The sequence below is a fragment of the Ciconia boyciana genome, chromosome 2, assembly GCF_034638445.1.
Source record: "Ciconia boyciana chromosome 2, ASM3463844v1, whole genome shotgun sequence".
NCBI lineage: Eukaryota > Metazoa > Chordata > Aves > Ciconiiformes > Ciconiidae > Ciconia > Ciconia boyciana.
In genome coordinates this window covers 46,727,198-46,743,312 of record NC_132935.1, presented here as the reverse complement: position 1 = coordinate 46,743,312, position 16,115 = coordinate 46,727,198, and the positions used below count along the sequence as shown (strand labels likewise).

The 16,115-nt window shown below is 35.9% G+C and overlaps 1 protein-coding gene across 4 annotated transcripts in view; it reads right to left on the bottom strand.

Moving 5' to 3' along the window:
• PRKDC (protein kinase, DNA-activated, catalytic subunit) overlaps positions 1–16,115 on the bottom strand; it is an 85,651-nt gene that overhangs the window by 35,483 nt on the left and 34,053 nt on the right. For all 4 annotated transcript variants that reach the window (XR_012040904.1, XM_072852523.1, XM_072852521.1 and 1 more), the window contains exons 38-57: positions 15,769–15,873; positions 14,644–14,811; positions 14,211–14,338; positions 12,980–13,187; positions 11,700–11,878; positions 10,444–10,612; positions 9,828–9,893; positions 9,355–9,427; positions 8,984–9,132; positions 7,624–7,761; positions 7,304–7,423; positions 6,216–6,359; positions 5,849–6,000; positions 5,120–5,251; positions 4,567–4,678; positions 2,954–3,078; positions 2,711–2,860; positions 2,113–2,286; positions 1,110–1,208; positions 235–445 (exon numbers count right to left, since the gene is read on the bottom strand). Coding sequence is in view for 3 of the 4 variants with exons in the window: in XM_072852523.1 (XP_072708624.1) it covers positions 235–445; positions 1,110–1,208; positions 2,113–2,286; positions 2,711–2,860; positions 2,954–3,078; positions 4,567–4,678; positions 5,120–5,251; positions 5,849–6,000; positions 6,216–6,359; positions 7,304–7,423; positions 7,624–7,761; positions 8,984–9,132; positions 9,355–9,427; positions 9,828–9,893; positions 10,444–10,612; positions 11,700–11,878; positions 12,980–13,187; positions 14,211–14,338; positions 14,644–14,811; positions 15,769–15,873 (2,802 nt within the window). In the remaining variant the exon portion in view is untranslated. The remainder of the gene's footprint in view (positions 1–234; positions 446–1,109; positions 1,209–2,112; positions 2,287–2,710; positions 2,861–2,953; positions 3,079–4,566; positions 4,679–5,119; positions 5,252–5,848; positions 6,001–6,215; positions 6,360–7,303; positions 7,424–7,623; positions 7,762–8,983; positions 9,133–9,354; positions 9,428–9,827; positions 9,894–10,443; positions 10,613–11,699; positions 11,879–12,979; positions 13,188–14,210; positions 14,339–14,643; positions 14,812–15,768; positions 15,874–16,115) is intronic.

Sequence of the window (16,115 nt, the reverse complement as noted above, 5' to 3'; positions counted from 1 at the left end):
TTTTTTGAAAAAAAAAAAAGAAAAAAAAAAGAAAAAAAGGAAAATTATTGCCCCCACAAAAATCATCGAACTTCTGATACTGTGCATAACCCATGACTGTTGCAGCTGTTAACTATGGAGTACAAAACACTTTCAAAAATCTCCTTCACTATGCCATTCTTGTCCAGGTGGTAACTACCTTAAAGAATGGAATTTGTCACATGGTTGCACACAGGATAACACATTACAATTCACCTGAAATTTGCATTCAGACAGTGGATGCTCAAATATTTTTCTGGAATAATCCGGGCTCTTGCTAGTCATCTCGAGCAGAAAATTTGTGATTAGACTCAAGTACTGTGTTTCAATCTTGGGGGAATAGAAAGAATTTAACAATGCCAGCATGCGATCAAGAATACTTGCAGGTAACCTTGTCTCGTCACTCCAAAAATTCCTAACAATTAATCTGTAAAGGCAAGGAATAAAGTTATTCTTGGTTATCTGCGAATAGAAAAGACAACACTATCAAAAAAGTCAATTTTAAAAAAATGCAATAAGATTGTAACACGTTCAACTAATCCTTTCATGCCATGGATCTTCCACTGAATTATACCAATTTCCCCATTCACCTACCATGCTCTATGCCATTTGAATGATATTAAAGGTTTATTCTGAAAAAATTACTTCTATTAAGTTGTTTTCCTCTTGAGGAGTGCTAGGGGTGGATAAGCACAGAGATCTCCTATTCTATCTTCTGCTTCACCAAAAAATTAAAAAAATCCAACATCCTCCAACATTGAATCTATTTTTGTGTGTCTGTGAATAGTGAAGGCTGACTTGTTAAAAAACTCCAGAACATTAATGTCAAATTATGTCTAACATACTGAAACAACTTCTCTGTGGCTCAGAAGTTTATTCAAAAGCTCTGTGCTTCACTTAAATTTGGTGTAACACTATGGGACACAATTTTGTAAATTAACTTATTGGAAGAAAAGGAAATAATGGTATCTCACTGTTACTCTTCGATATTAAAATACTTAAAAAACCTCTAAGGATCAACTCTTCTGTGATAAACAGAGCAATTTAGGGATTCCTTACTTCAGACAGTCATCACAACACTGTTTACTCACTGCAGTTCGGCATTCTCATCAATCAGTCCTTGAAGCAGGATTTCTTTTGCCAGTTTGAGTATTTCCTGAGAATCACCATCTGCTTGGCTTTCTGGATCACTGAATGTTAAGATAAAAATGTCTCTTAATGACTTCTCTCAAACAATCCGTAATAAAATAAGAGGATGAGGATGGTGGGAGAAAAGGAGGAACATGCCCTTCACATAAAAATCTCAACTTGGCATGACAACACTGCATTTTTTTCATAGTATGAGGTCTTCATTGCCAAAAATGCCTTGTCTCTCCACTACTTAGAAAAGTGAAAATCCGAAAGCTAAATAATGCATGTTAGGTATTTATTATAAAGGCTGAACAGAAGTAATTCTGAGTTTACAGGGTTAAAACTGAGAAAAAGGCAGAGAATTAGCTTTTCCCAAGTCACACTGGAGTAAAAATTGCCTGTACTTATTCTTCACAATTACTACCCATTCAAATAATTAAGTTATCTTGGGAAAAAGCATATAACAGAACCCAACTAAGTCAGATGATTCAACAGCAATCCTCTTGTCACGCTGAGTACATGCCTGTTCCCTACTCTAAGAGGTCAAACAGAAAGAACATCTTTACACTACCAGACTGAAGGGATCCAGATCATGCCAAAGTGCCTTAACACACTTTCTACCTACAAGCAAATTTCTCTAGTGTACAATTCTTACTAGTTACAAATTCCGGCAACAAGAAAAAAAGTGGGAGCATCAGAGCTAAGACCTCTTACGCCATCGTGCTGTGGTGATGCAACATCCTAGTTCTGGGCTAAAGTTCAGGTCTAAGTCTTTATCCCTTAGTGGAAGTGATAAAATCGCCACCAAAGGCCAGAGCTACTTAGGCAAACCACAGGCTCTATTCTTCTGAGAACTGGGAAAATCCTGCACGGAGGGACATGAAGTTGGAAGACAATGTTACAGGCACTTTCACTCTGCCTGTGACAAACCACTGAAAGACAACATCTGCAGTAAATACACACCTGTAATTATCATAAATCCACATCAGAATATCATACATGCGCTGTCGACATATTACAGAAGGGTGAGAAATGAACCCTGTCACTCCAGGAAGAAGTTCTTTGAGTTCTAGTGGTTTTAGTTTAGACAGCATCTTGTACACTATATCCAAACAAACCCTTTGCCTTTCATCATCCCTAAAAAGAGAGGAAAAAAAATAATAGTTATATTGCTTTTCTCTTCACTGCTACACACAGAACCAGAAGATCAGTTTAGGTTTTAGCAATAATATTTGGTTTTGCTTGAAGGGCTTTAGGTAAATAATTTTGAGTTCAACCTAAGAGTAAGAATATAACTAAACTAACACATACTACAGAAATTCACATCCCAGTGGTGTTTCACCTTACTGCTATTTAGGGTTTTTTGTTTGTTTTTCACAGTCAGCTAACCATCTTAATACGTAACTCCCAGATTCCATTAGCTCAAATTAGAAGAGCAGTGACAAAAAAGTGAACATGAATTAAAAGTGCTTCTGAACATAAAAATGTTGTGGCCAGCACATAAAATGTTATCAATAAGTTTAGACTATGCATCCACATTCGTAATCACATGACCACTCACCTGTGATTCATGATCTGGATAAAGTCTTTACTCTTTAACTGCAAGTGGAGATCAGGTATTTCTTCTGCCTGGCACATTATTACTTCCAGACAGTAGGTTTTCATCACACCATGAAGTTTGGGTATCAAAAAGAATACTGCGTTCATAAACCTTAACATAACCAGAAGCCCACAGAGAAAAGCAAGTTATTTTCTATTATTTCTCTCAATCTACAATGAACATATCATGTAAATTACGACATACCTGTCAGCAAGAGGTGGAAAATTCTTAACAACTTTATTCAAGCATTGAATAAACTTATCCTGTTGGGTGTTCTGATGATGTTTTAATTGTCTTACGACACAATCATAAACTGGATCTTCAAGTACCTGAAAATGAGAAAGACAGTAAGACAAGCATAGCCATGAAACTCATAATCACCTTAATGACACATAGTTCTTCTGCTGTACTGTTTTATTCTAGTGCATTTCGCTAGATAAGATCCACCCGCCTCATCTTGACGTTTATGGTGCTTCATGGCTGCTCTACAGCTATGTCTGGCTGAAACACATGATTGCCTGCTTAAACAATACATTTGTGAGCTTCCTTTCATTGGTTTGGAACCAATGCCTGAATTTTGAAATACAAGTTGCTTAGTATGCTTACATAAATAATAAGTAGCTTCTCATTCAGTATGGCAGATTTCCAATTAATGAATGTAAAAAAAATAGACATTTTTAGTGAAAAGGTGAAAAATAATCAGCAACCTTCACTTAATGTCAAAGAAATAAGCTTTGTATAGGACAAAATATTTGCACCATCTTTGGTTATTTATTCAAAACACTGCTTATAACGGAACTTGGAAGACTGTGAAAGAGAAGACTGCAGGAATTCAATTTATGAAGTATGCTCTACAAACTGTGAAAGAACAACCAGAATGCAATTAAGCAGGGAAAGAAGTAAGAATATAGTAGGGAGAGAAGTAAGAATAACCTACAAGGTCAGACTAATAATCCACCTAGCCAATATCTTGGTATTTTTGTCTCCAATAGCAGCTGCAGAATGATATTTAGGGGGAGCACATGAGCCTGGCTGCATTTTGTCCTCCTTTTCTCTCATACAACCCAACATGCATTTGTCATTAGATTACGGATCTTAGAGTGTACCTTGTTGTCTATTGTTTTTAGAACCTGTTCATGGATTTTTTTTGTGCATGAATTTGCCTAATTTCTCTTTGAATCTGCTGATGCTACTTACCCCTAGAACCTCTTCTGGCAACAAATTCCAGAAGTTCACTAACTGTTGTGTAAAGAAGTACTTCTAGCATCTGTCTCAAAATGATTTCTGTGATCATCAAGCACTATCCCCTAGTTCTAGTACTGTAGGATTTGGTGATTAACAGTTTTGCATTCACCTTATCCACTACCTAGAAAATAACTGGATTCAAAATTAAATAAAATACCTTTAAATTTTACATCACAACTTACAAGTTATTAAACATCCTCAGATACAGGTATTCAAAAGGTAGCCCCAAACCTCCCAACTTGCAATTTTTTTTTTTCTTTAAGAAAAAAACCAAAACCAACCAAACTTTAAATGTACCATGCCAGTGTTGCTGGTTAGCAAAAGCTGAACAAAGCCTCAGAAAGAGACCATTCACTGTCAGCTCCAATACAGCAGGGCAAAAACTCTGCACTTAGTCTGCTCTCAAATTCTTTTCCTCCTGAGTTAATAGTTTAAACCTTTAACTCGATCTGTTGGGCAAAGACCGTTGAGTTTTGAATACATTAATTTTTGGATCTGAATTGAGTAGTCTTATAAAAGCTGTACATAGAATTAAGTCAGGAATGGTCAAACACACAATACAGTTCACTTACATTTTCTCTCTCAGCAATGTATCGAAGAGCAAGTCCCAACACTTCTGCTGCAGCTGCATAAACTTCTTTATACTTTAATAAGCCCATGTTGCTGGTCAAAGCGTGAAAATACCTAACACAAAAGGTAGACCTGCTGTTAAGCCACTACTCCAGCATCCAATTTTAAAGTGAAACAAAAAACTCACCCGAGCTGCCTAGGGAAACAGTGACTGCTTTTAGAAGAGCTGAATACAGCACAACATGGATTTCCACCTGCAGTGCCTCAAATCCCTGCTTTAGCAATTCCTGACTCTGTTAATTCCCATGAAACTGTAACCCTAGGGCCCACTGTAAAAAACCTTACATTCTTCTAGATATTTTCCAAAATAAATGTGGTCTACAGTTTGCAGCTAGGAAAGCATTACATCTGATAAACAATAGCAAAGGGATGATGGGACAAACAGTTCCGATAAACGAGCGATCCAGCTCCCATACTTCAAGCTGACAAGTTACACGTGCTCTCTTTGTCTTAAGCTTTTATCAAAATCATTCTCCAAAAAGCTGCATTTCTCACCTGACACGATCTATTTCACACTTTGGGTCAAAGGGAGGTAAATTGTTAGCAAGAACAATTCCCAGCAGCTGAATTCCCACTGAGTTGTCCTTTGTATCAGGATCTCCACTAGAAAACTTTTCAAATATTAAACTGTTGGATAAAAACATAAAAGTAGTGATACAGATGAAAAAAACCAAAATATACACACCATAAATCACCTGCTCTCTCTGTATATACAGATACCTATACATATACAACCCCACCAAAACCAGCAGAAAGGATATATTCAGAAAGAAGTAAGTATTTAGCTTCAGTGAAGAAGTCTTTGCAAAAAAAGAAAAAAAAAGAAAAAAACCCCCACTAAAATGAGATTGTAAACCAGCTTTGTAAACACAAAAATTCCCTTCAACAAGTTCAGGAGCACAGCAGATTGCATAAGTCTTACTAAGAGTGCACCAATATTCAGTGATAAGACCCCAAATTTCAAATAAAATGTAAGTCTTTGCAGAGATTGCTCCTGCTTTTGTTGTTGCCGTTGTAATCCTCTACATGTTTTCCCTGTCTCTCTCCTTGTTGTTTTGCAAATTAAGTTACATCCTTTGCAGAGTTCAGTTCTGAAGTTCTACTGTCAACTCTAGGGACAAAAAGTTTACTATTGCAGCTGAATTTACCTTTTCATCTCCTTTGATAATGTTCACTTATATTCTTGAAATATTGATAAAAGAAAGCAATTGTCTAAATGCTTACCTGTAAGGTATGGAGAGACAGTTCTTCCAACACTCTATAACTGTCTTTATGATTTCCAGATTGTGTCTGAACACACCTCTTTTTTGGTGAAAGGCATTCTTCATCAAGAATTCAAGCAATCTGTTAGCTAAAATCTCATCCTTAATATTCCCCTACAATGAACAAGAGCAAAAATAAACATAGTGACTCCAACACGAAGACATATTGTTTTACGAAAGTGAGCAAGTAAATAAGCTATTTTTGAAGTTAGTAGCTAAAAGAAACAGTGGACTGATGTAGAAGATTATTATAAGTGCTAATAACAAACTCACTCATTCCTTACCAAATAGTCACAATAAAAATAAAAATGAATTTCACATTTCCTTACTTTGGGAGTGGTTACACTTGTCCAGGAAAGGATAGTAACTACGATTTCCACTACCATGTAATGAATACCTTCACCTCCATTATTCCCAGAAACAACAAGCTGCAGCAATGGACCAAGCCACTGCTTTGCATAAGGTCGGAAAACCTATGGAAAACAGGAGAATCAGCGATCAAGTACAAATTATCCAACTATTCAATAACCTGTTGTCCAATAATCATTACAGGTAAGACTGCTAAATCAACCTCTTCCACTTTGCTTAATCTCTGAAGCAACAACCACAAAAACTTTAAAATAACTTTTAAAAGTACCCATAACTACATTCCTCACTTCTGCTTAGAAACCTTTAACCAAGTATTCACATAAAGTTAATTATTTTACTGGGCCCACATCAAATGGCTCTCACGCAGAAAATCTGTCCCTAAAGGAAAGAGTATGCCATTCATCTATCCTTCCATTTCAGATGGCTTTACTAAGAAAGTAGCATTTAGTGGGTATTAAAGCTTCTTTAATTAATTCTGAAATTCAGCCTTTTTGTATTTTGGATTTGGAGTATTTCAGACAGAAACATTATACTTTAAAATCACTGTATGAAATAGGATGAGAATGTTTTACCCAAGAATGAGAGTTAGGAAATGTTTCTTCCCAGGCAAAGACACATTATGTTATCTTAATATCTTTCTGCAACCAGAACATTATTTAGCTCTAAGGGTTTCCATAAGACTCATCTGTGACCATTAAAAAACCATTATATTTGCTCCTTCAAAGATGGCAAACATAATCAGCCATACCCCTTGCCCAGTATCAATGAGTCAGCTACTTATAGTTTACAGAAGACACATATTGTGGACACCCTCTACTTACAGAAGTAGAGTTTGAGAGAAAAAGTATTTATATTACATTCAAAATACTGGCACTATCTGGAATTTTGGGCTATGAACGCACTCTCTTTTATCATGGTAAACTACTCAATTTGAATGCCCCAAAAGTCTCAGCTGATGAAATATTTTACCCCACAAGAGTTACACAGTTGATATTATAATACAACCTGTTACGTTAACAGAAAAAAGATGACAAAAAAAATTACTCACATCCTCAGTATTAACAATAAGTTTTGCTATGAAGAGGCGAATATTTAATGGTACTGATGGGTTTCCTAATTTGCCATGCAAAAATTTCATCCAAAGAGGAAGATCTACTGGAACTGTCCCCTGAAATTTAAAAGAGAAGAGCAAACATCAACTCACTTCTAGGACCAAACAGGCTTACCAAGCCACAAAGCCCCCAGCTCGAGCCACACAGGTCTCATTATAATGTAGCCATGAAAATTAATAAATGAAAGGATTCAATCATTACTCCCTTTTCTTGGTATAATCAGTAAAAAAATGCCAACTTTTTGGTTAATACTGGCCTCCTCCACTTTGGGTGTGATCTGGTTCCTCTGCATATGTTTAATCAGAGTGGTCATAGAAGCCATACATTCATGTTGGTTGAGTTCATCCATTTCCAGTTCCATTTCATCATTTAAAACCATGTATTCTGTGGACTCCTGAAAAAAAAGTATTACTATGATTAATAATAACACTGTATTTTCTTTTAAATCATGATAATGCCATGAGTCATTCTGCTCTTATCTGTGTTTACAGATTTGACTATACACTCAGCATGCATAACAGGGAATACATCAAATGTGTGGTTCAGACACCTCCCAAACATACGTACTAGCTGTGCACATCTTTTACTTTCTGTACTAACAGATGTCAGCTTCATGTTACTGAGTACTACCTGCCAGGATAGGTGTGGCAACTGCTGGAAGCAGGAAGAGTTAGCTGAACCTCACAGAAATTATTTCATTTCGTAGCTGAAAGAATGTGTTAACACCTTCTACAGGGGGAAAGGCCTATTTTTATGGATGTGTTGTTTCACACTGATTAGCAACCCCAGCAGCTTTCTCTTTTGCTACACAGAATAAATCACAAAATAACTTGTTTATAGTTAGAAATTACAACATTACTACACAAAGCAGATAGAAAGTACATTTCTGGTTAACTTCACTGCAGCTAAAACACCTCCTTGCTCCAAACATGGAAACAGTTTATCTTTACCAACGTTAACAGTTATTTTGACAGATTTCAAATTCAGTGTCTATGATACTTTTACAAGCTTTCTTTCTGTTTTATAGCAAATATTTATCCTATCAGTATTACTATTGATGAGATATCTCTTGACTGCAGAAGGAACACAACTTCAAGTCTTGGAAGACATTAAATGCTGTTTTTCCAAGAGCAACAGTTAAATACAAGGTGCCACAACAGAGATACAAAAATAATGAAGTGTTTGATCATTTATTCCACGCATTTGATACAACCAACTTGGTCAAGTGCCTTCAAAGACCAAAAGAAGAGGGAAATGAGGAAACCAGGTGCCTAACAGCAAAACACAACCATCACAGGATACTCCTGAGTGCACACAAAGTCACAAGGCACCTTTTTACAACTCAGGCTGGACTTCACTCACATTACTCAACTTCAGAAACTCAAGGTAGGGCATTGCTTTTCTCCAGCTGTAGACAGTGGAGAGAGGGAAAAAGAAAAATGACCGACAGAACACAGCTCAAGTCCCTTCCCTCATCTTCTGGAGGAACCCATTCTCAGTCAAGTAGAACAAATATAGGAGACTAGAAATTTCTCTCTCTCAACCCCAATAAACGTATGCAACTGCTAGAAAGCATAAAACTTTTCTTCTTCACAGCACATAAGTCACTAAATTACCTTCCTCCTGAAACGAGTGCTGCTAGCTGTAACATCTTGGGAGCTATAAGAAAAACCTTGGACTCCAGTAGAAAAATCAAACTGACTCATTTCCTCACTCAAACTGCTATCCATCATGTATGATGCAGAAGCTAAATACTTGGGTTCATCTAAATAGGAAAAAGAATAGACCATTAATCAAGGTAATTACAAGAAACAAGCCTTTATTGGCCACTAAAGCTTGAGGGTGGGTGGGAATCGGTTGTTAGATGAAGTACGTTGAATGCTTTTATTTGTTCCTGCTACTGTAGAAGCCAATTAGCAACACATCAATGAACACTGTATGAAAGGTAAGAAGGCATTTTTTTCATAGTCATAAATGACTTTCTTACCCTGATCACTATTCCCTGCATCCCTGGCCTCCTTTCTAATAGCAATGTACCGCTTCTTCCTTTCCAGAGGCACCTAAATAGCAAGAAATAAAGTTTGAAAATTAATGAAATTTTTTAAATTTACAATTATTTATTTACAGGACTGCCAAAAAATGATCAAAACCATTTAACATGAATGGAAATCCCATTTTGTAAACGATTATAATTCATGCTACAGAACAACAGCTAAATTACTTATTCCTACAGCCATTCACTACCAGAGTAAGTGTGCTAAAAAGTATATTAAAGTTACACGCGCTGCAGGTGTGTACTATGTTTAAAATGTATTTTAAAACATTAGAGGAATACTCCATTTTTTATTCACTACAGAATCCTTTTTCTCTGTGAGAATTGACCTGGTCTATAGTGACTACACTGCTAAAGCCATACTAATTTTTTACTTAGGAATGCTAAAGCCCAGAAATTCCACTCACCTCAATTTCTACAGGAAATGTATACTGACGCTTCAGGTCTATCAAATTTTCAAAAATCAGCAAGTTCTGCAAACCAAAGCATGTTTGGAGATATCAAAATTACAATGCTGCCCACAATAACAATTGCTCTGAATGTATTTTATTTCTTCTTAAAAAACAACAGATCAACATACAATATAGAAAATATGGCATGTTTTCTCTTCCAGATCAATACTTTCAAGAAAATTTTGCTATTCAACTACTCAAGAATTCACAGCACAGATAACGAGCTCTGTAAAGAGGGTCTCTCTTCTTCAAGTATATTCCAAGCACTGGAGAACTTAAACAATAGGTTTTTTCTCATATTTTAGAAAATTGATTGATAGTGGAGAGAAAACAGGGTAAATGTATCATTACTTCACCCATTCCCAAACAGACAGTGAAACCTTCATCAGCAATTCAAACTGCATGAAGGATGCAAGAAAGCCAGCTATGACTCCTTCCATTGCCTCACTGGGTAGTTTGTTAATATAATTGCATGTCATTCAGGTTTGATTCTTTGACTTATTGCAATCAGGTAAAATCACTTTGTGTCTCGTGCTCTGGAAGCCTTCTAACAGCAACAACAGCTTCTCACCTTTTCTGATTTTTCTGTAAAAAGAAAGCCTTTATAAAATTTACTTTCAGTGAAGACACAACTGATAACAGCAATAGCACAATTATACGCTGCACAGTGATACTGTCTCCTCTTCTCCAACAGCTGACTCTCTCCTGCCATGTTTTCTGTAAATGCATCATAGCATGACCTTAAAATACAAACACACAAGAAAACACCATCAGAAGTCTTTTTTTAAGAAGCAGAGGAAAGGCCCCAGTCAGAGACCAGTGAATCAACAGAATTTCAAGAGATCTTTATTATTATAGCAGTATCAGCATTAAACCACCTCAGACTTGTTAAAGTTCTCTGCAGGTATATTGCGCTAAAATGGAACCATTCAGCAATGACAAAGCCAACTTCCTCAAGTATTTACACAGCAGTCCTTAATGTCAGGAATACGACGACAGGCCATTTTCAGATAAGACGGAAATATGTTCCAACACATGCATAAATCTCTCTCATGGTCCCTTCCCAAGAAATTCTGAATGGACAGGCATGCTAAGTTATGCTATAGATTAGCCAGAGAAAACCAGTTTAGATGAAATTTTTAAGGTCTTTTGCCCATAGCCATTTATAGATCTTCTGCAAATCATAGCCAAGAATTTTTTTAAAGTCCTCATAGGACATAGTACTGTAAAATAAAGTTAAAACAAAATTAAAAAAATGAACAGCAATGCAGGCATCTTATATTTTTTCAGAATATGAAACAAACTAAATAATATTAATTGGCATATATAGTCAGTATTAATCTTTTGTCCCTGTCTGCAGTGGTGATTAAACCAAATTACACCTACTGGGTGTGCTGCTATATTATGAAATGTACATGAAAATCCATCCCATCTTCTCATCAACCATATAAATACCTATCTTACAACACAGAACCATACTCTACATAAAAGTGTAACTATACTGAAACTGAAATTGTGAAAACACAAATTAAAGGCCAAGAATCATATTGAAAAGCAAAAATAAAAGCACAAGCTTAACAAATAGAAAAAAAATGGCAAAAACAGGAGGCAAAAGTTATCCTGACATACAATTGTAGTCTACGCTAGAGATCATTCTATCAATGCAAATTCGATACTGTATATTCCATTTAAAATCAAAAGCTACATCACAGATTACACTTACCCTTGAACAAATCAATCTTCTGCTTTATATGGCATACTTAAAAAGTGTATCTGCCCAAAACCTAATTAGAAATTAAAAGGAAATAATAGAAATAATAGTCTTACTTTATTAGTCTCTTGGTAAGTTCATTTCCTTCTACACTCATGGAGCTGTGGTATGCTTGGTTAATTTTAGAGTCCTTGGAGTAAACATCCTCTTTTGAAAGACGCACATACATCACTTCTAGCAGCTTGTAATACCCCATTTTCTTGGTGACTTGTGTATCAAAAGTATATTCATTGGACTGGAAACAAATAAGCAAAACCTCAGAAAAAGATTTCCTCGATTCTGCCCTTCCTAAGTAGCTCCAGTTACTCCAGTTTCTACTAAGCAGCCTTCAGCTTACTTTTACCTTCTAAAACAGAGAAAAGAGCTGCTGATAATAAAAGAATGACAGATTCTGAGTTCCTGTGTAATACAGTTATTAAAACTATGTTGACCTGCTCTTTATCAGGTCAGCTGTCTTAAGTACAATTGGCCTAAATCATTACAGTGATATTAGAGTAAAATAAGCAGAATACCAAGTAACAGCTCAGACTCATGACACCTGTAAACAAAACACACATACCTGTCACCATACTGGGTATTATTCATTAGTTTCTTTATGCACTTCACTTTGGTGCCAACATTTACATCAACAGAAACATGGTGGAGGTGACGACATAAGTCTTGGGTTTAGCATTTTGTTTTTAATAACTATTACTAAATTTCAGCATCTTGTTTGTCCTGCTGCCTTTAAACAGCTGCATCAGCAAAACCATGGGAGTGAAGAACTACAGCAAGAGCAGAGACCTCCACTGACAACAAAATCATTGCATGTAACTACACTCTAAATTGGAGGATAGGCTGTAAATAGAGAAAGGAAGATCTGTGCTCCTAATCCCTTGCTGAATGATCTTTGCAATGATTAGAAGATGTGTTTCTTTCTCTAGAAGTAAGGCAGCTAATTTAAGAGCTTTCATTACAGAGGTTGAACATCTCTCTCTTACAATGTAGTAACAGGCTACAATTTTATACAGCTTTTATATTGCAAAGTTAGAATGGGTTTCTGCTTTTGACAGAAATTCAAACCCCTGTAGATATATACAGATAACATTCCAACTTCAAATTTTATACACAGTAGATATGCAAATATACATTAACTTCAAAGCAACACTGTATTGGGAAATAAAGTTTCTCACTAATAAACAAACTATGTAATTGGCACAAACTTCTGCTTCAAGATACAGAAAGCTGGAAAGCAAATGGTTTCAATTAGTGTCTCATTCAAAATTAAGCAAAATGTACATACCAACACCAGCATTTTATTAGACCTTCTCCAATCCTAAAAAAAAGTAATTCATACCTTTGTAAACCTGGAATTAAGTGCATCCATAGCCTGTACTATAATCTTGCTAAAGAATTCTCTCAGTGCCTCCAAGCTGCAGTGCCACAAGAGGGTGAGGAGGGAGCGATCCATAAATTCTTGACGGGTAGTATTTGAAAGAAGGTCTTCACTCTGGAACATTTTGTGAACAGTGTCCAACAGTATCACTTGTTTGTCAGTGGTGCTCCTAAACAAGATGGAAATCTCAAGATGAAAACTCTTTTACCAGACTCCATTTATGTTTCAACCCCCCTGACATTTAAAATTTTTATTGTCTGCATTCATACCCTCTCAGGTTATCATCCTACAAGACATGCAAGATGAGGTTGAATTGCCACTTATTGTGGAGCTCTCCAAAGACAATCTCAGCTTCTTACTCTGCAACAGATGGTAAATTTGTTTGTATATCTTTGTTAGTTTAATCCAAAAGCAGTCATTAGCTTTCTCAGTCCCTTTTCACTGAACAACCTAAAAAAAAAAATTTATCTGGTACATGTGAAGGATGGGGGCAAAGAAGGAAAAAAAAGGAGGAGACTTCACTGTTATCAGGTCCTTCTGTGGGCTATCAAGTGTTCCACTACCAGATGAACTGTTGTTCTGAATAATTTTATAAAAGCTAAAACTTCAGAAATTAGATTTGGGCATAAGACAAATGATTTTGTCCAGGAAACTACATGCTCCAAAAGAGTCACTACTTAATAGCCCATCATGAATTGGAATGTTTGGTTTGGAAGAGACTGAACACCTCTTCTGTGGACAGAGCATGTTTGTCTCTACAATTTACCACCCTGGAAATATTCAATTAAATAAACATGCTGTTGTGTTTTGAAAGGGGTTGAACAAAATAATTCACTGCCAGTTTAAGTGCTATCAACTTAAGTGATCATGTAGTTATACAGGGATAGCAAATATAGGTATCACACACAATTACTATCTTCAACTGAATTCTGCCAGAACATGTTAGTTTACAGAAGGCTTTACAAAATTTGCCCAGGCATTGGAAGTGTTATCTGGAAGTTGGTGCCACTTGTTCACACTTCAGAAATATTTTTGAAATGTGAAGACAAAAACAAAATCTGAATTAAAACTATTATGTAAAACTTTATGGTGTAAATCATCAGTATTACAAGGACAACATAACAGAGGAAGCACATTTGCTTCAGCAAAAATTCAATGAGAACAAGAGCAAAATCCAATATACCAAACTCACCTTGTGGAAATTCTTTTGAAGCTGGCTTGAAACAAGTCCTCCATGATATGCCTGTGGTCCCTACAGAGGACTTCTGTCATCAACTGGAACAACATTGGACTCTGAGACAATTCTAATGCATCTAAAAACTGAAAAAAGAAGTAATGCATAAAATAAGGAGCTACACTGGATCAAATCAATTCCATCTAATTGTGTAATTATTTTTCAATACTGATCAGAAGCAGATACTCAGAAGGATATGTGTATTTAATATGTATAATTTAATGTATACCTGTAAGTTAAACTTCTGGATAAAGACATAACTCAGAAACAGAAAAGCTGATTTCCTTACATGAACTGAAGGTATCTATCTCTAATTCCAGACTCTGTGAAACATTGTTTCTAGACATAGTTCACTTAGGCTTCTAATTACACATTCATTAAAAATACCAACCTTTTTAATGCAGTCTACATAGTTATTGTGCTTCAAGGTTCCTTTGGGAAACTCATCTGACCTCATGGGAAAATTGAAAGCTACAAGTTGATCAAGAGCATTCTTAAGGTCATAAAGTTTTTCTCCAGTCAAGTTAGTGAAGAATGGAAGAATTATCAGTGCTTGGCCCTGAAGAAAAGAAATGCAGTTTCACACCAAAAAAATTATTCTCTAACTATGAAGCAAGCTGAATAGGACCACAAAATAATCAGCAGTGGCTGTGCTTACTGATTCAATGGCTCAGTGTACTGATAAAGATACATTATGTAGCTGCTCATCTTTCAGGTGCTAGTTCAGAAAACTAGCTTTGGTCACGGCTGAGTGGGACTCAAAAGCTAATTAATATCCCATGGCTGACATGGCTATGAATAAGACCTCATTGTTCTTTTAAGCAAGCGTGTAGTACCACACAAGTGACTGATTTAATGCACCACCTGGCAGCTAAAGCAAGATCCCAAACTTTATTTTGAATGCACAGGAAAGTACAAAACTCTGTCTAAAGGTAGGCTGACAGAGCAGCAACTATGCAAAGCTGTTTCATAAGCAGAAAATTTTTAATCTTCTAGTCCAAACGTTATGCTCCAGTGTCTTTGTTAACTTTCACTTTCAGTATGCAGTACTTTACCTCCCCCTCCTGACCAAGTCACATATACTAGTTGATCCATTAGTACTTGCAGACATGGACATTAAAATCACGGCAGAAGTTCGTAATTTGACATGTAGGAAATGCCAGTCCTTGCTAAAAGCATGATTAGCTGTCACTTCTCAAATGAACACTTTAGAGTTCTAAACTATTTGCAACTGACAGTAAGTTTTTTTCCTAAAAATTACATGCCTTTCAGTAGGGCAAGAAAAAAAGGAGCACCTAAAACCAAACACAACATCTGTGATACTGCCTTCTGTCGGAAGAACAGAAAACACGATTTACAATTTTTAGGATGTTGAACAGGAGAATAAAAAATGGAAGTGATGTCCATGTCACTGTGCAAACGAAGGTAAAATTTAAGCCCAATAACAGGGAATTTCATGAACAACTAACATTCTTATCTGGGGAGGCCAGTGAAGCTACTGAAGTGAGCAATTTACCTTAAGATTTAAGCCTAAATTCTGATCAGTAAGTAGACTGGTATAGGTATTAAAAACAGCTGTAAATGCTTCATGATTGGTATTGAAAGAAACTGAAGAGTCTATCTGAAATGACAGAAGAAACAAAAAAAATTAGGATTTTTTTTTTTTTTTAAACTACTCAAAGAGATCATTGTATTAATGAACAATAAAAAACCCATGGGCTATAGAATTGTTTATTTCCAAAAATACACTGAATTAACAGAAAGCACATACAGAGTGATTTTGGTTTTAAAAGGACTATCAAAAAGAATTCTAAAAGCTTCTACACAATACAAACAAAATCATAATGCTGGATATTTTCCAGT